Below are 24,002 nucleotides of genomic sequence, written 5' to 3' on the forward strand. Positions count from 1 at the left end.
TGCCCAATACAAGAACGAGTCGAGGTTAACCCCGGTCTTGGTGTCGTGTCTGAGGGTCTACCCCCGTTTTCTAAAACAAATACAGTCAAATAAGTAATACTCGATCAAATTAAACGACGCTGCGTCTTAAGATTTGGTCGAGTATTACTTATTTGACAGTAATTGTTTCGGACGGATGTCGGACGGAGAACGAAAGTAGACCACCAATAATTGTCTTGATATTCTAAGCTTTAAGCCTTCACTCCAGTTTGGTAGTACATAGGAACTGAACTACTGAGATTACAGGTATTTCTGTAGTGTAGGATGAGTTTCGAAAATTGTTAGGTTAAAATTATTATTAATACAAAGATCGTAAAAACACAAAGAAAAATTCCTTCGATCCAAGTGGACACGGATCAGTGTCTGTTGCCTTACCGTGTTATCACTCTTACCAACTGAGCTACAGATCGAGTCGGCAGATCTTACGAATTTCACTACGTGTAACAAACGTTTTGTATTCGGTTAAACGGTTTTTTTGCCGTAACGCCACCTTTGAGAACTTACAGAAACCAATTGGTAAGTAAACCAACCAATCAGTTGTTAAGAGCGATAGCGACGGTGAGGCAACAGACTCTGAGGGTCTACTCTCGTTCTCCGTCCGAAATCTGTCTTAAATAACTGTCAATTAAGTGATACTCGACCAAATCAAAAGACAATACCAAGTATGAAGCTTCATTCGCATCATGCGTCTTTAAATTTGGTCGAGGATTACTAATTTGATAGTAATAATTTTGGACAGATGTTGGACGGAGAACGGGACTAGACCCTGGTTCGGGTCCAATCGGACCGAAGGTATTTTTTTTTATCTTTGTATCAATAATACAATAACAAACGAATGGAGTATTTTCACAAATAATATAAGAATATCATGGTAGTAAAAACCTCGTAACATGATGAATAAAATAAATATTGATAGATTAAAACTTCAAACTGACTTATAAGACGATTAGAGGGCAAAAAGTAAATCCCTTTGCATCCCTTAGCGTTCATGATGATAATCATTGACCAATAAACTCAAGAGGATTGCTAGTCTCCATACTGATCTCTGATCAATAGCCTGGAAGTAGTATAAATTATGTAAATCGCCGTAATTATCAATTAATTCCTCTTTAATATGAAATGTAAGAAGTCAGTTTCTTTTCCTTCTAATATTATTCAAATAATTGATCACGAGCTAAAATTATTTTCTGAACATTGACAAATATGCGTATCAAGATGGCGCTAATCATAAACCATAGTATATAACCAGAAATAGAGACGAAATGTCATTCAATTTGTTTGAAATCTATTCTGCCAAAACATTACTGTGATAATTGCTCTCTGATTGGCCAGCCGAATTCGAAACTATTGACGGGTGTTTTCAATTGATTCGTTTCAAATCGATCACTTTAACTCGAGCTTTGCTAGAATAGACGTAAATTGCAAAATTACATATTTAATATTTAATTACCGATGAAATGTGATTCCGTTGTTTTGTAATGTTTTGCTGTTTTTCCCACACCAAAGAATGGAACAGCCCCCACTGTTAGAGATATTACCTTTATTACAATAAATACAGAATATTTTTGGAATATACGGAGCCGTACACACACGTCAGTTGTTGGCGCTTCATCATTTCAGTTTTCTTATTTGTGATTTCAGCGCAAACAAGAATTGATATTTAAAAGTGACGTAAGTCCCATTTGCCTGATGAGTTGCCAGGGATGAATGGCCTTTATTTCAGCTCTATTTTTGGTTATATACTCGATGTCCTAAACAAAAAACAACAGCCGGCACAATCCATATACATCTACGCAATAAGCGCCATCAAGTTCATTTGTTTGTTAACACTGGAAATTAGAGTAGCTTTGATAAATTGCAGCTTGTCAATGTAAAACAAATTAGTTACAAAAATAGCTATTTGGTACTCGTCGCGACATCTGGCGTACCAATATGTACTAGTACCCGACTACGTTGTCTTGTATCGCGATTATAAGACCTCTGGAATTATTCGTCTATGATGATAATACAACAATCTTAGCAAAGCTCTGGCGAAGATATTATGGAAAATATCCCTAGAAAGCAAATTTTGCAATAAAATGCAACCTAATTTCGCTGGCTACTTCCGCCATATACTCCTTACTCTTAGTACTTAATAATATCTTAATTGGATAGACTTCGTCTAAGACGCGCAGTTTAGAGCTATATTATTATTTTAGGCGAAGATAAATAACTTAAAACTATAATAAAATCATACATCACGATCACTGAACACTAAAATTAAGTCGACATAAATAACAACAACAATGAAAAACAAAATTAAAAACGGAACATAGTATCATTAACACAATTCATGTGAAAAATTGATTGTATCTAAGAGATTCTAATGTTATAAAAGTTCAAACTACTATTTCAATGGAAGAGGGTCGGACTTTCCTTGCTTAGGATTTATTTAAAGGTAGTTTGTACAATTGTTGGTATAATAATTAATTAAATGTAGGTAATTACTTAAGTACGGAACTGCTTATTAATCATATATAAACATCAGTAGATTATTGCGAATTACTCAATAACGACAAAAATATTATGTTGATCCCTTAAATATTCAACACCAGGTACTTACTTACTCACCACCAGAATTACACAAAACCTGAGCCAGCAGCTGTATTTTTTACCGTAGGTATAGTTGGTCTTTGTCAAACAGAACGCAACGGTGAGCAGTGCAGAAGGTCGGTTGCTTAAAAAAATGTGAGTCTGTGGTTAAGCAGGTACCTGGCAATTGCAGTAAATGTTCATTATTTTGTCATAATCACTTATGACGAAATACAAAAATCCCAATCTAATGAATAAACTCCAAAACTTTCAATAAAATCCACTAGGAAGGTACTTCACTAGATATCTTCGCTTGTTTAGGCCTAGAAGTAGTAATGCACTCCCAGTAATAACGTACAGAAATTAAATAATAAATACTAGCTACCTAAAGTATATACAAGTCTGTCACTAAATGTTTTTTGGCACGATTATTTACGTGACGTCTAAGGGCCGGGAGTCACGAGACCTGAAGAACCCCTTTTCGGTGCGGCACTCGCGAATGGTCACCGTTTGTAGGTTCACAGTGACGTCGGTAATGAAGATTTGGTCTGCCACTGGCGATCGTGATATCCAGAAGGAGGCGCCTCGGCGCACTGGCCGAGGTGGGGGCGGAGGTGGCACTGCTAAGGGTGCTTCGCCCCACGAGTCTTCATCTTCTGGCTGCGGCGCCGGTGGTGGCGGCTGCGCGCCTTTCGGCTCCGCGGGGGCCGTGGCCGTGGGCTGAGTTTCGGTACGTCGTTCGCGTTCAGGTGGCGTGTGTGCGTCAGCCTCTTCCGGAGAGTTTGGAGCTCGTCTAGGTCCTGTTCGCGGTGCAGCGGCCTCTGCAGCGGGTGAAGCAGGCGCAGGTGCACCGCCGCCCGGCGGTGCCGCTGCGGGCAGCGATGGTGGCACAGCGGCCTGCGGCGTTCTACTGCCGTTCAGTTTGCAGTCGTGTCGCTTCGACGGCGGGCTCATAGTGATGGTGACGCCAATCTTGCCGGATTCGCGCGACAGCACCTCGGCCTTGCGCTTGCCGTGGTGGCGCTCTTCGGAGCCGCTGCGCGCGCGCTCCACGGGCGAGTGCTCCCGTTCGCGCTTGCGCCCTTGCCGCCGCAGGTCTTCGCCACGCTCGAAGCTCTGGATCAGTCGAGGGTCGAGTATGTTTTCCTCCGGCTCCCACGTGTTGTGCTTCGGCTTCCACCCTTTCCATTTGACGTAGTACTCCACTTTGTTCTGGAAAGAGAGAGACAGGTGGACGGTTATTTAACTATGTTTTTAAGGAGGCAGGAGCGAGCGTGTGGCAGCGCTGGCCTGGCGCGACTGACCGTGGAGCATAGCGTGCAGCGGCGGTAACGCAAGGGGTGCACTGCCTGCGCATAAGTGCGCAAATGGTTTGCGATAATTGCAACGGAAAAGGGCTAACCGATCCGATCGTGTAAAATGCTAAAAGTTTCAAAAAAAAACACCAGGTGAAATTATTACGAAAATCTACCTAAGTATTTGTTGAAATTGTGTTCAAAAGGCCCATTTACTGAACCATAATAATGCAAAAACGCCTAATATACACCTGGATACAATGGATGTAAAAGAAATATTAAAAAACCAGTATCAGAAAAGCCAAATATTTGTATCTTTGCAGAGTTCGGGTGCCGGTCGCGGGCGCGGCGCACCTGCCGCCGGCCGGCATCGGTACCGGGGCGACGTCGCACAGCTGTCGCGCGTATCTCCCCGATCGCAGCGCGACTTTGAGCCGCGCCCGCGCCCGCCATAGCCGCGACTTGCGTGCACATAACAACCGTTACACGTGGTCAACATCTACACATGCATTTTCGCTTAACATGCAACTGACAAAAAACAATATACAGGCCCATAAAAATAGCTACATAGGTATAGCTACCAGAGTAGTTTGTTTGTTTTATTGACGGAAAAAAACATTGTTATGAAACTTGTATCTAGGTACAAGTTTCATAAAAATGTATACTGGTAAAGTTCACCAAGATGTGTAAAATCTCAAACACACATTGCACTTGATTGTGACCAGCGCTGGGACGTTCCACGTAGTAAAGTAACTTCATTGGATTTAATGTTACTAGCAAACTGGTTAAGTAGTTAAGCAGGTATCTATGTGCGTAATTAGTAGGTACATAATTAGTTATATTACTACTTTGTATCGCATTCCAATTACTAGTACACGTAAGCGTAAGACATAACTTTGTAATAGGTACTGAATGTTTTTTTTGAAACAAACAGCAGACGCCTATCAAAGTATTCAATGCAAACAAGCACACGGCATTGTTTGCTTTAAAAATTTTATTTCGCAACGGGAAACCTTGGTGTTTTTTTTTTATAAAACAGCCGGGCGACAAAGTCATTACCGCTGTACGGTCCATTTTCCAATATAAAACCGTATATTTTATTACAGGGTCTCGCTCCCAACGCTTAATTTGACCAGGTATATCAAACAACCTCTACTTCAAAAACCAAGCAGTAAAGTCGAAAATGCATTAAACCTGAATACATGTAGGGCGTTTCGAATCTAAGGGCGTATTCGGAACCCTCGCGTCTTATTGGTTTTAAAGTCGAGGGGTGAGGGCTTGAGGATGCTTTCAACACAAAACGTGACTTTGCAACGGCGACTTTTATTTGTATAATGAATTATTAAAAATCTAATTACAAACATCAATATTCATTGAGATACCCCATTTCGATAATTATCCGATGAACAAGTAAATTATATAGTTATTGAATATTAGATACGACACAGGTCCTTCAAAAAACATTTAACGATTAACTTAACAGTCTATAGATTAGCAACACCGTTTCGATCATTGTAACAATGCAAGTTGCAACTCAACTACACAAACGTCTTTATACTTTATTGAAAAAAATAAAAGGATCCGTTGGGACGTGCGAGCAAGGTGAGGTCGTTCGGAAGCCGTGCGGCGATTGGTCGACGAACAAACGGGCGGGGCGAAGGGAGAGGTGCCCCACCCCCGCCGCGTCTCACTCCACCCCCGCACGCTTGCGTCGACCTACCACAATAATGGTATCGGCAACATAGCCCTTAAATGGTACAGTCAGAGTTGGGTTTCGATTGGTCGGAGGGCATGGTATACATGGCGGAACCGATGGTTGTAATCGCGCCATGGGCGGAACACGACTGGGAAGCACAGACGCCAATTAGCGGCGATCGAACTCATTGCTGCAATTAGTGAAGGAATAAATTACGATAATCCATGTAATTATTGTTGATATGATAATGAAACAGGTAGTGAATGCTACTTAGTCATAGTGCGACCTAAACATAATGAATCGCATTTGAGAGGTGTTGTTAAAATTGCAGTCGCACCAAATTTAATTATAGACTATAGATTCAATATATGTTGCACTAGAACAGACTTTAGCTATAGATACAGCTCAAGCCATTGTCAAAACGTATGATTCGTCAGTTATTCCATTAATTCATCCTACTTTGGCAAAGGACAGAATACGCGCGTTTTTTTCAACGCATTCCAAACTACTCGACAAAGAATAGACTTAATTGCAGACATTAAAAGTACTGATGATTAAGACAATGCAACTGTTATGTACAAGACACTCTTGTACATAACAGTTGCATTGTCACTCGTTGCAGAGTTTTAAATCACAAAGTCCTGAGCGGCACTGCCACTGCGCCCATCACCTGAGAAGAAGTTGCAAGTCCTATGAGCCTGTAATTTCACCAACAACCTTACCCTTTAAATCCGTAATGCAGTAACGCTCACATTAAGTACCTACTGCTTGGCGGCAGATATAGGTAAGATGGCAGTACGTCTCTAGTGGACGAACACTTTCACAGGGAGCTCTACTGCTACTGCTCATCATGTTGTGAATGGTCCCGAGTATCTTGATAGGCTAACTTGATTAAAGTCAGTGTGTTATACCTATTGTGTGATACTGAAGTATCTACACATCTTATAAAAGTGAAGATTTTTCCACCAATGGTTGTATAACTATTTTATATACGAATATAACTTATTGACGTTTTGTGCTGTAACTAGTTACGATTAGGGCTTTCGAACCTGATGCTTTTAGGTAATCTCGGGAATATCAAGATATTTGACACCTAAGCCACTTAGTTAAAATATTAAAAAATCTATTAAACCGTCATTTTTTATACTGTTATATACAAGTTTATACATGTCAACACGTACCTATAGGTAAGTTGTGGATATTGAAACAGGAATAAAATCGGGTCCTCTCTGTTTGGCACGACATTGAACGCCCTTTGTTTCTTACGTGCACACTATAAAAATTAAATACGTTCAATTTAACATAAACTTTTAGTTTTTTAAATAATTTTTATTTTCACTGGCTTAATGCCTAACGTATGGAAACCAACTTTAGATAAGTATAAAAATTAAAAAATTTCACAAGTTGGTTAACTTTTGAAATAGTCTAGAAACTTTATTTTCGGACCTAAATTGCGTAGGTACCTATATTTGTTTTTTATAAACAATGCTTCGAGCCCTGTACAGGTCCCATGTTCCGAGCATATTGTTTGAAAAAATATCTACCTACGCGATTTAGATCCGGAAAAGTTTAATTTCCATTGTGTGACAAACGCGAAAACGTAAGAACTCGATATCAATACGATCGACTTGACAAAGCTAGAGACTCTATTCAGAACTCGTTATAGGCTAGAAAGTCTCGTTTTTCCAGAATGTTCAAGACCACACCGAATCTCACTCCCGAGACGGAGAAATGCAGCGAGACTGACAATCCTACTTACAATAGAAAGGAGAATGACGACAATCAGGCACAGAGCTGCTGTCGCGGCAAGTACTGCGCTGCTATAGACACCTACAGCTCTAGTATAACAGCGGCGCGACTTGTGCGAGAGCGATATAAAGTGCGAGATACTGCTGTTCTCGCATAGAGAATAACAATATAATATTATAATTGTTATGCTAGCTCTACTGCTGTCTTTTTAATACAAATCCAGCTTGAGTCGGTCAGAAAAATGTTTTTGCGTCCATACAATAAGTTCGATAAAAATGTTGTGCTTTTCATGTCGGCGCTCTGATTGCAAGCGAAACGCGCAGCGCCTGTTTCGCTCTTATTACATAGATATATCTTTTTTGGCCGGATTAACGCGATTTCATGTCGATACATGTGGTGATCCAGTTACAAATCATAAATGCATTTGATCATGTAAATTTGAAATTTGTTGTACGAAAAATGTTGGCAATGGCATGGACCAAAACGCGTTTTAGTTTAAATGAATGAATGTTGATAGTTTTGAACAGAAAGTCTGAAAAGTTGTCTTTTCAAAAGCTGACCGATTCACTACCGTAATTAATAAAACACTATTATTTAAATTTGCTGAACCAATACCACAGTTCCAAAAAACTGCTTGAAGGAATGTAAAAACAACTAAGAAATAAAATAGACAATTAGAGTATAAATCCTTACGTTTTTTTCTATTGATAGTTATTTAATTACAGAAAAGGAAATGTTTTATTCAGTAGCTGTTAAGTAAAATGTACGTAAACAGTTCACAACACAGGCATTATTTAGCCGCTTTGACTTATCAGCATATCTTTAGCGAAGAATAGATCAAAGGAGTCAGTTGGCTCGTAAAGTTCTTAAGAGCGTCTATTGCACAATGAAAACCAACTGAAAACACGTGGGTACCGTCAGCAAAGTCGACACGTTGCCACTATGAAGGTTGAATACCAATAGTTTGATTCTTTTTGTCAACCAGGGGCGTTTAAGGACTAGGACATAATCTTTGCAAAAAACAAAAGATTTTCGCGAAAAAGGGTCTATAACGCAATGGACTGGGCCAGTTAACCATCTCCGCTTGCAAACAATACTGTTTTGTTACAGGGAAAGTTTCAACTTTTCTGATGGCGTACGATCTCGCTTCGCTCCCACATTTATATGGCGAAGGGCTAGGGAGTGGAATTTCTGTCTGCAGACTTATTCCCCGAACGCTGTAACTCGGGACTTTTCAAGGCGACAGTGAATAGGCATTATTTAGGTGCGCATGCTCCATCGTCGACCTCGCCGTTACTTTCCATCGGTTGTTATCGACGTCAAATTCACTTTTTTTTTATAAAAAGCAATGTTTTGTAAAATCGTGTTACATCCTGAGCTGTAAGCTCATGTCAATATCGTTATATATTTATTAAGAAAAGGTAGACATGCGTTCGTTTTTAAAAGCTGAGTAAAATAGTATGTTTTCGGCTCAAATTACGTTAGGTACAGCGGAACGGAATGGAAGCTAGTTTTTGTTAAAAAATTTTACATACCTAACGTAATGAAGTTTATGTCAATTGTGTAAAGTAAAACCTAGAAACGATGTGGTAGCTGCGGAAAATCGAGACTGCGCGAGAATTCTCCGGAAGATGTGCGATCTATTTTTTGGCTCGTAGGTACCTATCTAGTTTGCACGTTACATAATTGACATAAAGTTCATTATGTCAATTGTCTAACATTCGCTTCCATTCCGTTCCGGGGTGGTACCACAGATACGCTAGTAATGACGAATGTGTCGATGAGTCAAATAGACAGGGTTTACGCGCGATTTCGTACCAGTAGAGCTTCTTGTAAAAGAGTTCGTTCAGAGAGGTACTGCCAATGGGTACGGACCTATTTCTGCCGCCAAGCAGTGATGTGAGCATTAATGCGTTTCAGTTTAGAAGGATAAGGGAGTAGTTACAATTATAGGTACATTGAAATAGTCAACTTACACCTCAAGGTGACGGTGCAGTGGCAGTACCTCTCAGATCTAAGCTATTTAAAGCTCTGAATGACACTGCAACTGTTATAGGTAGGCGTGTCGCTTACCACCAGGCGCCTTGTTCGTCTCATCACTTGGTGTCAGAAAAAAAAACTAAAGTGGTTCTGTTTTGTGTCAGAGTGCACGTCCGGATAAAATTTCGCAGCAGCTCACTAGAATAGTTCAATTTTAAAACAACCCTAAAAGTTAAGTATACCTATCACATTTCACGCGAAATTCGGAATCAATGTAAACTGTCATTTAAGCAAATATTAAGAATGGAGAAGAAGTGAGTGGAAAACAATCTATTAAAATCGATGATACCGCTGAGTATATGATAAAATATTAAGTTATAATATAAGTATCTACTATCGATTCGCACCTGATCACTCGGAAAACGGAGATGTGAGATGACAGAGAACGTTGAAGTTGAAGTGTCCTTTACAAACTGAACAGCATTTAGTACGAGTATATTTTGATTTCCGATAGTGTTGATGTTCTACAATTACACAGAAACTATTAAAATACATAAATCACTTGTCTTCTCAAAGCCACTTATAAAAATCTAAATAAGATCACCCGCATATTCAAAGCGGGTGAGTGATGCATAAATCAGTTGACTCGAAGCCGGGGTCAAATGAAGAATTGTTAACGTAAACCCTCCTGTCTTTACATAGAGGTATTTATTGATTCTGATTCAAGAGGCTTTTGACATCACTATGTTTGTTTAAATATCCAAAGTTTTGAAGTAGTACATGCCAATTCTGATGTATTTAAGCGTCAAAATCTCGCTCGCGTCTTGTTCATGGAGATTTGGACAAGCACTAAAGTTGTTTGAATAAATTATGCCCAGAAATAAATAACATACAGGATAGTGGCTGATTCCTATACGCGTTGATTTAGTTTCACCAGGCAACGACTATTAGTCAATTTAGGTGGTTACGTCACTGCAATGCAAAATGGGGATTATTTAAAAACGTATAAAGACAAAACTCAGACTTGAATTCGCTGAGTATTGATCATCAACTCGAGCTATCTATCGTTCACAATTAGCAATCCATTAACACGCTCTATTTTGTCATGCTTTATGCAACCACATTTCACAGCCTGCCGCAAATTGTCCCCGATTTTCCGGATTTTCCCGGGGACAGTGAGGAGCGGGGTGGAGTAACGGGGGGAAGATTAATGGATGGAGTGTAGTTAGGCAGAGTTTCACCCACGGGGACCGATCGGGCGTTTAAACGCGAATTCTCTCAAATTGCTTAGATGGAGTGTCAGTGAAAACTTAGCACGGGGTTCTTATTCAACGTTTTATATCTTTGAATATTATAACGTTTTTTAATGATAGCATAAATTCTTTGATTTGTATATATTTGGGACAAATTTATATGCATAAATTATCAATTTTATCCTTCATTCAGTTTCTATTTCACGTCGTATAGCCAGAATTTTAGTCTCAGCTAAGGAGGTTTTCGTACTGGGAGCCAGTAGCTACCATGGGCACGGTGTACCTAATTACGGAGCGTGACCGCAGCGCAGGCGCATCATATTGTCGGTAGCGGCGAGGAAAGCGTGACGTCTGCGCGCATGACTGCTTCTCCTGTCGCGCTTTAGTTATCCTTATCTTTTGAGCATGAACTATGTAAATGTATATACCTTACAAGTACATTTACAATACATAAGATAATTTAAAAAGTGTTTAAATTTTCTGATTAATTACAAGGCGAATGCAGTGAATTTAGGAAACTTATTTACTTACAAATGACTACAAACAGATAAATTACCGACATTTAAAATTGTATAATTGGCACATACTGGCGTAAATCATATATCTCTATTACTCTTTCTCTGTTTCTTATTATATCTAAAAATAGAGTAATGAAATAGCAACTGTAAATTTTAAAAATCATGGCGTTCTGAACTAAAACCATAAACTCCAATAAGAATATCGCGAGCAGGCGCTGGTGATTGGCGTCGTTCCAACCAGCTGGAGATACGTCTAGACAGTGTTACCAGAGAGTGCTTTTCAAATAAACTAGTACAAAGTATAACCTACGATGGCTATACACCAAATTTGCATTTTTTAAGAAGCCTTAAGGATAGAAATGTGCAATTCAGTGAAAATTGTTGGTTTATTAAAGAGGAGTATAAGCCTATTTAAGCCTGTTCTACTGAGTGTACCACGAAAACAACAAGTGCTCGATTCCAAAACGAATTAAAATTCAATATCGAAGCACTTAAAAGATCACAGCTCAACGGGTAAGCAATAACAAGCTCAATATTTAACTGCTCAGGGCGCAGATTCGAATATACAAATCAATCGCGTTTAATTTTGCAGAGAGCGACCCTCCCGAGGCGCTAAAAGGGTGCTGCAGAGATCGAAAAGACGGGGAAAGTAGAAAAATGTGAGAGAATGAATCTTTAGAGGGCCTTAGGGGTTCGCAGCAATAATGATGCTCCGTTGTGATTAATTTTTCACTCAATTATTTGACGACTTGTTGATCAGATTTGTCGAAATGATAAATAGGCAATGAGCGCTATGGCAGTTACGATTTGACAAATAGAGATCCAAGAAATCGTGACGTCATTTATTGTCGTTTCTTTTATCTTTTATACAGGACTCAGATACAAATTATGTGGGTAGTAACAGTGAAAAATTTAGTTATAAAAACAATATCGCTATCGAAGTAGTCTACAAAAGCGGATGTTGGATATTTGCCAGAATGATGCTACGCACGACTCTGTGGATATAGTCTGCATTATCAACGGAAATTATCGATTGCAGTGAACTGCTCTTACCAAGCTAATAAGACAATTCTCTGTAATTATTCCGGATAAGTAATGATGAATTTTACTATCAGTAAGTTAATACTTAATAATATGGTAATGCATATACATACAGTATTCCATATTGATCGGTTTTGGAACAAGACTCGACAATTCGGGAGAGTTCACACCCCGGACCAATTATGACTGTCATAATTATTCCCTTCACGTACGGACCTCCGCACAGAGGCGGACGTGACGGTCGCCATTCGCTATGCATTCACAATACATAACTTCACACTTGTATGCGAAACATTTGGAGACTGGTATCTCATTCGGTGGCTAATTTCTATAACAGAGGCCCGAAAATTTTCAATTATTGCAATTGACTATAAGCACTCGATAGTTTTAAGAGCTACGAACATTGTTTAGTGAAAATGAAAAAACCTAAAATTCAGATTAACTAAAAGACTCGAATAAACTTTAGTTGAGCGAAGGAGACAAACAATACCTACAGGTAATATTTGTTGACGTTCACTGAGCTCTGTTCAATATCGCGCATATTCTTTAGTAACTCGAGTACCAGGAGTACAGAAAGACTCAGAAGTATTCTCGAAATCGGAGCGCTCTGCGCGCGCGGAGAAAATTGATATGTCAGACAAGGTAAGCAAGTCCGCCGACTGGTGGAGCGACGCAAACCACAACGATAGCGCTGCATACGGACGGAGCGGCGGCGTCAGTCGCGGCGCAACAGCGCTCCGAAATACACGTGTTGTACCTTAAGTTTGTTATACGCTCGATGTTTTTAAGCTTCTAATTACCAAGCGTAATAGAGGTGTGAATCGAATTAGTTATGGTTGTGATTTCGTTGTTCTTACGAATGCGATGACTGATGCTCTTATAAACTAGTCATTAATTAAGATTGCGATCTTATTAGTAGGTACATTACTTAGCCGCTTACCGGCTATTGGCTTTGTTTTGGTTTTTAATCCTCATTATGCAAAAAAGTATTTAAAGTACAGTAGTTTTTAGGAGTCGGTCCATTTATAGTTCAATTCTATGACGTAATGTTTACAAATAAAGAGTTTTCAAAGAAGACATACGTGATGCCGTTTAAGTGGGTAACTCAGTCGATGCTTCAATCTGTCGTCGGCGGTAATGTTCGCCTTCAATGGGCTTTGACTTCTGTTTAATATGAGAACAGTTCAGTAACGGCCTGTACTTAGTGGTCGCACGGTCATTGACTCAACGTCAACTGACAAACCATAATTAAATCGATGCACTCCTAACGGCATAGGCTTGACTACTTCGTGATGATTAGTAACTAGCAACGCACAGAATATGTATAAAAATTCAAGCGACGACGATTGCTCGTAATCGGCAGTCGTATTTTATTGTTTAGATGTTAGTAAAAAATTTGGTGAACGCAATAGTGATCAATATTCAATAGAACCCGACCAGAGTTTGAACAAATTACGCGACCAGGCAAGATTCACAGGACCCTTGTACACAAAGGGGAATTGTAACCCTCGATATCCAGCTTGTAGCTAAGCCGGAGAACAAACGGTTGTGCAGGAACAAGGCCATTCTGATAAGATTTGCGTCCGCATTTCCGTATTCTTGGCCGGTGCGAGGGTTGATTTAGGCTGTAAAATGTACGATAACTAGGATGTGATTTTTAGGCTAACGTACCTACGTTTGCCTGAAAATCACATAACATGAAATGTTGACACTTAAGTCAAGAAAATAAATAAGAGAACACTTTTGCATGATTGCATAAATGATGTGCTTAATGTAATCCGTAAATAAAAACGACAGTAATAACTCAATTAGGGGATCACACCCTGCAGCGGGTTGGAGATATGGGCTTTAGCAGAGATAAGAAAAAACACAATGCGGACACCGGGTGGCTGCGTGAAGGGAGCTTCGGAGATATAACAAATATTTTCATATATTCTGACCCTTGTGCCGACCCTTCATAACAGCGTTACTGATTACATTCCATTGTTATTGAAATATTAAACAATGTGCAAACACTGTTTATGATATCACTTTCTTTATGTGGGTTAATAGATGTAGTTTGTTTCAAGGGTTCTAAGCATTCTTATGTGTTGCTTTTGTACATACTAATATATATTTTTTGCCCTTAAATGTGGTAAATTTAAGCACAAGGTTGACAGAGCGTTAGTATTAAACACTATGGAAATTCGTACACGTGACCTGGTATCCGAATATACTGCAACTCATTCACTTTGGACCTATATACTATATACCTTCACCTGCGCTTTCAGTACAGCAAGCAATCGCCTGATAAACGCAAAGTTTTCCAAGATAGGTACAAGTCACAAATAATGTAACTGTACAATAGCTTTGCAAATACCAACAATTACAGCGAATAAATTGCACTTCTATTAGGTACTAGCTGAAAACGCGTCACGTGGGAAAATCTCACCTGCAGCGCTCGGAATATCCTTCACTAACCACAATTCTTCACCTGTACTTTCAGTACAGCAAACAATTGTCTGGTAGAGGCACAGTTTTCTAAGATAGGTACAAGTCATAAACAATTTAACTATACAGCTTTGCAAATAGCGACAATTACAGCGACAACATTGATCTTGTATTAGGTACCTACTAGCTTAAAACGCGTCACGTGGGAACGTCTCACCTGCAGCGCTCGCAATATCCTTCACTAATTACAATCCTTATCTGCATCAGATAAAGGGTCACAAAAAATCGTCCTTCCTTTCCTTTCCATTTTACATTTACATAATAATGCGTATAGGGCATAACGACCGCCGGCGAGGCAACAGGCGCATTATTTTAATAACGCCCGAGCGCTGACTTGACTATACTTTTTGTGTTGGCCTCCTGTAACGGCGAGGATCTCTAAGAGATTTTATGCAGTTCCAAGTATCCGAGATTAGGTAACTTTTGATGGCTTGATACATTCAATATTTCTAGACGTAGAATAGCTAAAGGAGTTTTATCTTGAGTTAATTTAGATGTGAAATTAAAATACCCTTGAATTACGCGAGAAATCGTACAATGGATTCATTGGCAAATTTAAGTTCATGGTTCCCAGCAAAACGCTAGCTATTGCAAAGTAACGGAATGTGTACGAGAGACAATGCAGTCCGCACTTTAATTGTGTAGAGCTCCCATATGACGTCTCCCCATTCACCACTTTAATATTCGGAACGAGTGCATGCGATTAAGTATGCTTTCTAAATATAGGGGGACCTTTCACATAGAAGATTTTTTTTATATTACAAGGGGTGCCAAAGACGTACCTATGAAACGGGTAGGTATATAGGGGCCCCAGTTATAATTGAACGTATGGTTTTGGACTGGGAATATCTTGGAGTCGCTTAAATTATTAAAAAAATTTTTTGACGATTTTTTAATAACGAGTGGCAAATTATAGGAATAAAATTCATAAATGACGGTTTTAGTTGAAATTACAGATTTACATACCTTACAGTACTTACATTTTGTAAATATGGCACTCAATAAATTTGGTTATGAAAATCAATCGATGTAAAGATACTTAGCGGAAAAATTTTGCTATTGATGGTGGCGCAAATACTAACTCTTTAGTGTTTGGAACCAATTCAAAATAATGCCAAGCCATAAAAAAGGCTACTCTATGGACTCTCCTGTTCGTTTCGCACTTTTTTATTTTAATTCCGATATAGGGATGGATAAAATTACGGTGTAGCTTTGTCTGGCGATTATTTATAGAAAATTTGGTGTCTTTGTGTCGCTTCCGAGAGCACGCTACCTTCGGACTATCCGTTTCAAATTACCGCTCCTCGCGACCCCGGAGTAACGGTGTTTTTTTTATAATATATAAAGTTCTTTTTGTCAGTATCAAGGAAAACCGTTAGATGTCTGAACGGATCGCTAAGAAATTGTCTATTTCCGATAATATTATGAAATTGGGTTCGCTGTTAAATAGACTCCAATAATGCGGCATGTAAGAAAAGAACTTATCTGTGATATATATCACATTTTGGCTAGGGAAATATTCTCTAAAAGGTTTAAAACAGTTTTGTACAATATTACACAAGTTTACTCAATTGTAAAATAATTATTATATTCGCAAAATTTTATAAAACGCCATCTAACTGATAATGGGAGAACTACCTCGACCGCTAGTCTGCTATCATGCATAGTTTTGGTGTATCATATATGGATAAGAAAAAATGGGATTATACACACCACAGAACTAACAAGCAAAATTGAAAATTAACCGAAACGATTATTCGTAATGACTGGTCAATACAAGAAAAGAAAACTTTTTGTAATGAAAATAAATAATACACGTGAGAGGTGTCTTTGTCGGCAATGCACTGCTCGACGCTGATTGGTCGAGGCAAGCGGCGGGGCGCATGCGCGCTCGAGCACTATTCGGTTGAAGCCGAATACTGGCGCGTTCGCACCGAGATACCAGGACAGCAGAGCTCTGTAGGAGTTACTTCATACGAGCTGCACGATCAGTTCAATCTGAGTCTTGTGACGTTGAAGTTGGAGCTAAAATCCTTTATCATCGGTTTGAATCATTTGCGTTAGACCATGCCGACAGATAACAAGGTGAGTGGTGCGTAGTTAGAAATAGCCTTTATGTCGTTGAACAACATGGTTTGTATTGCTTTGAAATAAGTTTATGTTGCCATTAAGTGGTTTCCTAAATTTGACACGGTGCTACGGGGAAGCCATTGGAAACTTTTAGGTTGAAACCTATCGTGCTAATGAATGGGTAAAATTAACTTACGGCTGTCTATAAACTGATTCCAACACTCGAAACATTAATCACTATAAATGTTGATGTAGAGGACAATGAACCTTTGTTTATGTTCTTATAAAGACGGTCCACAAGATGATATAAGAATTTGAAATACGCTCCATTGATAAAAATAAGATAAGACGATTGTGTATAAGTAAGCATGCTGAATCTTGAACAGTAAGTAACCTGAATGCATAAAGCGTAGTAGGGTTTACTAAATGCAAGAAACCTTAAAATAAATAAGCACCTGTTGAACCGTACCACAAACTAAGATATTAACCCTATAAATAATGCAACTGTGATGAGTTTTTTCAAGAAGGTAGAGTAAGAGGGAAGACTTGAGAAACAAGACTTAATGGCATTGATTTGATGTGCCAGAAAGACATGAAGGAGCAATGGAATGCGTAACTAAGTTATGAGTTTAATTTAAAGACCAAAATCATAATTCGAATTCTGAATAAGATAATTAAAATTTCTAAACAGGAAGGAAGGAGGAGGATTAGAATATAACCAAGTAAATATTGAACTAATTGTTTCGCGGCAAACACTAACTCGTCAACGTAAATTAAATCTGAACGCAAGGAAACTTGTACAGAAACCAATTAAGGCAACCATTACTAACATTTGCTTAACAAAGAAATTATGCCAGTGGGTGTGTCCAGTCATTAGTTAGCAATTTTATCGTAACTAGGAAGTATCTCAACGCCCACCTGAGACTAGACAATTTTCAAGCCATGTAAGGGCTTCAATGATTAAGTTAGCGAATTTAATACGAACACTGCCTTATTTATATTAAGACGCTATTCGATTGTAAATTGATTAGAACCTTAATGTTGTCGTAAATTTAACCTTAATTAGTATACGCTAGGATTTGCCGGTTAAATGATTCTATCGGTTTTTTAAAATATATAAATACCTGCCTATTTTATTATATATTATTAAGACTGTAAAAACGTAAAAATACAATAGCAGCTAGGTTTCGATAACAGCAAACTGTTTCTGCGCTTAATATTTCAGAATAAACTTTACTTACTCGCTATTGTTTATTCGGTGTAAATACATAACATTATGTAATAAAATTTAACGTTATCAAATACGTAACAGAACAACCAAAATTTGGAAATCAATAGTAAATCTTTTGTCAATTTTTACATCTTTCACGGTTTACTTCGTCTACTTACCGTAATCGATGACTCGAAGACTTGTAACTTACCTTCTCGATGCTGTTCTGTTTGTTTAAATAAGAATGCAACAAATGAGTTTGATGTTCGCGGTTTGCCCTCATGGTTGCAAGATCAAACATCATTTGTCGCTGTATAAGATGTAAAATAACTGTAATTTGATCTCTATTCAATAGAAAATTTGACAACCTTTGGAACGAAGGAGTCGAACTCTATGATTACTACGATACAGTTACTTTTTTGAGTGCAGTTGTTAAAGAAAATACAAAAATATATCATAACGTGCCACATGATATTAGGAGTTAGTCAGGTCACATTCCAGCTAGTAACAGACCTCATACGGAAAAAAAAACATTGTCACATAACAATGACAAGGTTGCCCCTGACACGACTTTTCAGTGCGCCAAACTTGTTTATCAAAAAATAAATATAATCTTAAGAAGGGCACCGTTCATAAAGGAGCATTCAGTCTCTTGCCCACAGTTTCTGAACATAAGACCGTGTAAGGGGACCCTTGATGATAATAATAAGCAACGAAAAACATGTGTGAATGGAACCCAAAACCCTTGCGATAATTTCTGAACAGCTGCTTACACGGCATCACAATAGTCAGATTAATTACACTAAAATACCTACATTAAAATCTAAATTACTAATAAAATACATGCATTGAGTAAATTTACTTCAACAAAGCATGAAAATTTTGCGTGATTTGAAATTAGGAACCAAGTAACAACCAAATTTCAACAAGCCAGGCGCTCTTGGCTAACAACCATGCAGTTAATTGTAAAAGCGCATCAAGAATATATAGCGGCAGATTTGTGATTACGACTGCTTTCGCAAGCTTAAGAATAGTTGAAGGCAAAAAAATAAAGCTCACCTTTCTAATCCTCTTCTTCATGATACGCTCGGCGGCGTACACGCTGTCGCCGAGCTCCATCTTATGCATCCCCAGTTTGGAAGGTGGTGAAATTGAAAAATCCAAAATAAAAACACTGCAATCCAGCAAGTGTAATCCTTTCACTGCATCCAAATTGTAGAGCACTGCGATCCAATTCACATTCTCTGTCACAATACACTTTTTAAGCACTGTCGGTGTTCAAAGTTGCCGCGCGAACGATCCCTTCGCGATGTAGAGCGGCACAATCTCCCCGTTGAACGTCACAGTCAAAACTGAAGAAGAGGGGGAGGTTCCCTGCCCCGCGCGCCCGTGAGCTTGTTTCCACAGAGCGCCGATAGAGAGCGCTACGAGTTCACCCAGCACCCGCTCGATATCTGTAAACAAGTTTAATTTCAACGTCGTGTTTTGAATTTTCAGTTCCCAAACAAATGAAATATTTTATAATAATGATGTTTTGTGTTTAGTCTGAGTATTTATAATGAACAACTTTCTATTAGATGAGTTGTGTAAGTACATAGGTGGTTTTATGTACGTTTTAGTATATAAGGCATTACATAAGGTACGTACATGACCAAAATTAATAATTATGTTAGCCCATATTCACTAAAGGCTGAGCTCAAAATGCTTTCTATTTATTTCAGGCAGTAAGCAAGCATCGTCATCAAATTGTGTATCGGAATGGTAGGTATTTGCGTCGGCAGTGAATGCGTTTCGTTTGAGCCGGTAGCAGGCAGCGGCAGAACGCTCCCCACAGAGCGCGGCAGCCGTGATACCGGGGCGCGACGTTGCCGCTCCTCGCCAGCTGCGAGAGAAAGATCCGAGCGCTACCCTATTATTTACGCGCGATGTTGCCACACCGACCGGCCTACGTTGATTACGAGGACACCGCTTTACGTTCGATCGTCCGGCATTAAAATGAATGTTTACAGCACTGCTTTCTACATTTACTGCGTTTTTATGAAAAGTAGAAACATTATTACGACTTTAGGCTTAATCTCAGAATAAAATGGGGACATACCTTGTGTATATAATGTATTGGTTTATAGAGTCCAACAGTTACTCTAGCTCGTCACTTTTTGTCCAAACACACCTTTAGTTCAGTAGCTGATTTTGTCAGCCAACTTCAATTTTTACTGAAACCGGCAGCGAAAGCGACCAGCCAACAGAGCGCGCGTGAAGTAACTAAGGCATTTTCGGTCGTGTCGAATCGGGCCGGCATTCGTGAAAGGTCGGTATTTTAGGCTTCGCGGGGCGCGGGAGGAGAAAAGCGAACAAGCGCCTTATTGGTCGTGAAACGCAGGCGGCGGGCGAAGTGCAGCTCTATCCAATAGAAACTTGCGACGCGGTGCCCCGCCCGACGCAGACCGGCTGCCGCGTGTTGCTCTCTCGCTCTAGTAGAGTCAATCGGTCGATCCCAGCTTTGTTTTTTACGCAGTGGGTTCATATAGAAAAATAAACGGACATTTTGGAGAACGTGTGAGCCAAGCGAAGGGTCGCCGGATCCGGGCGCGGTGGAGCACACATTTATTTATTGTGTTGGCATTGTTGTAGGGAGAGAGATATGGCCGATAAATAGATACAGCTTGCATTGACGCATACGCGCGGTCCAATGCTCTGATAAACAAAGGAATGTTATGCGAGTACAGCGTGCTTGTTATAGAAACTAATTGTTTTACTACAATATCGTGACAATGGTTTCAATGACTTGCATATCTTTATAACAGTCCACACGCGGCATGCCTTGTAATGCCACTGAAAAAGAGTGAAATGCACAATTCGTCCAACGTGGTGGGTTAAAGGCCAAATCCTCTCTTTAGAAGAACCCCAGTAGCGGGATCTAATACTTCAGTAACTTTTGTACGTTCAGTATCTTTTGTCGTGTTGCGTACGCACAACCACTCACGAAAGTTTTATAACAATCAGATGAATAATAATGATTATAGAGTTTGTAGAGGCATTGCAAACATAGCGACACTTTATATATCGTAGAACTTAAATGTTATTATATTGGAATCTAAGAGAAAGCTGTTAGTCTTAGGGTGCGTTCCCATTATGTCGTAACGTTTTATTTATCGTTGGACGACTGTCGCGACTAACCTGTTCCCATATCACGACTATCTGTCGTGATTGTGTGGTGGACGTTTATTTTATCGTTGAAGGGTTATCGTCTCTAGCTGTTCCCACTAGATCGTGACGACATTTTGCAGTTCACGGTAGCCGCCATGTTGTTTACACGACAAAATCGTTTGAAGCTGCGATTATCTGTAGTCATATTTTTATCGTGACGTTTTATGTATCGTCTGACGACTGTCGTTCTAGCTCAATAAAGTTGTGAACGACAGCTAATCGTGTTGTACTATGTGTGAACAACTTCATTTAAATATACAAGCCACGACACTTTAAACTGCATAACTATCTGTCGTCACGACATAATGGGAACGCGCCCTAAGACTTAAATCTTTCACGTGAACACAATACGGCCTTGGTCCAATGCTCGTATATGCAACAAGCCTTCCATTACCTGCACAGCCTTTTAAACGATAGAGGTGACACAGGTTCGATCTTAATTAAAACATATTTTCTTGACTCTACCTATATCTTTATAAATCGAAATTTTTACAGAGCCGCAATAGCCCAATGGATTGACCTATAACCACCTCTCAAGCAGAGGTCGTGGATTCGAATCCCGGTTTTAATTTGAAAACATGAGCTTTTCGGTGAAGAAAAACATCGTTATGAAACCTGCACGACAAAGAAGGTTCACAACCCTCGGAAAACGTGTCCCAACCCGCATTGAGCCAGTGTTGCGGACTATGCCCTAAACTCGAGAGGAGACCCGTGCCCAGCAGTGGGATGTATGTGATAAATAATGTATAACATTTCACTTAATTTATCTACAGAACATATGATTATTTTATACATAATACCTAAGAATCGTTGCAAAGAGACCATTGCTCATTGAAAATTTGAGCACTGTTCTATGTAGAGGTGCGCCCGTTTTGTTTTTTATGAACCATAATATGTCAATATCTACCACTGATTGACAATGCGGAAGAACATTTTGATAACACACTAATTGTTGACGGAATCGTATTTAATTGAAAACATTTTTAGACGTATCTGAAATTGACTCCGGCTTCAACATCCAGGCATCAACAGCCGAATGGACTCATCATTGACATTATATTACTCTTCTTCTTCTTTTCAACCTCTGTCTACTCAATTCTGAGCGTAATTTCTTCCAATACCTACACACCATTTCTTTCGATCTTATGTCTTCGAGATCCAATTTTTCCACGCCACTTTCTTCAGTCGAGTAGCGAACAATCAACAATTCCTGAGGATGCCTCGTAGAGAGGGGAAACAAGTGTCGGGTATACTTTTGGAGATGGTGTGACTGTAGTTCCGTTTAATTATATCCGGCTTTCGGATCGCCAGCACTAGCCGGAGAACTAGTAGAGGATAAGCTAGATACTCTCCGGTCCCTCCAGCCGCTTAGGAATTTTGAGAATTGGAGAGACGCTTCGGCGTCGGGAGGTGAGCGTGTCGAGCGCTCCGCTACCAAATTCGGTAGTTGACTCAACTACAGCTTAGCGGTGGCAACCACTAGTTCAGGTCAGGACCTGACTGACTGTCCCCGTGCGGGCTTACTTGCATGGTTAATAGTGCCCTTCCCATATAACCAAAGAGTTGAGTAGGGAGTAACGTAATCAAAACTTAGTAGAAGACATGAGACTGTAGTTGCGCTTGTTTTATATATTTTATTAATTTCATACGGAAAGAGGGTGGGAAAATTAAATGTATGATAAAAATATTCTACACAAGCGCTGCTTATAAAATATTATAAATATTCTGCACCCTTTAACCTTTAGTGGGTTCGCGGAGTAGAAATTTAAATTTACTTCCATTTTGTTTTAGTTTGACAAGGTCGTCAGTTTAGCGCATCGGCACCTAAACTCCTGCAACTTTCTATGGGTCTCCACTTAAGCATCTTTTATCCCATCTGTGATCTTTAGTACGGCATACTTGTCACATTCCATTTTTAGTTGGCTGCTGAAAAGATTCTCCGGATCTCTGTGTATTTGAATCGATTGTGGAGACAGAGGCTGTACATTTAATTACTAAATAGGTATAAAGGTATAAGAAGCGATGGTAGCCCAACGAAAATACGGTTACTTGTCAACTGTGAGGTCGACGCATCGAATCTCAGTAACGGCATGTAGGTACATACATTTCTGAAAGTTTTATTAAATTACCTCTTGATAATGATGAAGGAACACATCGTGATGAAACCTGCGTGTCGAAGAAGGTTCATAATCTTTGGAAAACGTTTGAAATCCCCAATTCTCATTGAGCTAGCGCAGTAGCTTAAATCCTCCCTTTAGAGGAGCTCGTGATCTCGTGATTGTTGATGATAATAAATAGAATAAAGCACGATTGATGATTTTGAAACTTTATGACGGAGATTAACCACTTAGTTTAATGTAGACGTAATTCCCTACGTCTACGTAGTACGATAGCCCCTGACTCACTATGGTCGACCCCGAGTAATTACGATCGACTCAGTTTTCCTGACGTTAAATGACGAAACCTTCTCTAGAAAACCAGTTTTTGGGATAGAACAGAAACTTGATCATCCCAGAACACGTGGGAACTTCTACAAGGCGATATTTAATGAAATAATCTAAGGAATGTTTAGTATGAGTCGATAGTTAAATTATCGGGGTTAGCGCTCGATAGGAATGGCGGCGATTTTTCAGATCTATTAGCAAAGACCAGCCTTAGAGAAAGAGTAGAGCAGCGTTACTGTTTATCACTCATTCTGCTAAGGAACATCAACCTGAGCCTGACAACAAAGCTTTAAAGCAATAGACCTGCAAAATATTACATGTAAAGCGCGAAACAGTGGAACAGATCGGACGTACCTAACCGATATTTCGTTCAGGGTACGCAACGTGCACGTTAATTGTTCAGTTAAGAGGTTGGTACTCGCATGCGGCACTGTGCACC

General features: G+C 39.4%; 1 protein-coding gene across 1 annotated transcript; it reads right to left on the reverse strand.

Annotated features, from left to right (window-relative positions):
- Nucleotides 1-1,787: 1,787 nt before the first annotated feature.
- Nucleotides 1,788-19,296, reverse strand: LOC113237374 (chromobox protein homolog 7). The gene is made up of 2 exons (XM_026473803.1): nucleotides 18,972-19,296; nucleotides 1,788-3,822 (listed from the first exon to the last, which is right to left on the reverse strand). Exons 1-2 carry the CDS (start codon nucleotides 19,038-19,040, stop codon nucleotides 3,043-3,045), a joined length of 849 nt encoding a protein of 282 aa, XP_026329588.1. The 5' UTR covers nucleotides 19,041-19,296; the 3' UTR covers nucleotides 1,788-3,042.
- Between the last annotated feature and the right edge of the window lie 4,706 nt (nucleotides 19,297-24,002).

The sequence above is a fragment of the Hyposmocoma kahamanoa genome, unplaced genomic scaffold (genome assembly GCF_003589595.1).
Source record: "Hyposmocoma kahamanoa isolate Upper Pololo Valley unplaced genomic scaffold, ASM358959v1 93, whole genome shotgun sequence".
Classification (NCBI taxonomy): domain Eukaryota; kingdom Metazoa; phylum Arthropoda; class Insecta; order Lepidoptera; family Cosmopterigidae; genus Hyposmocoma; species Hyposmocoma kahamanoa.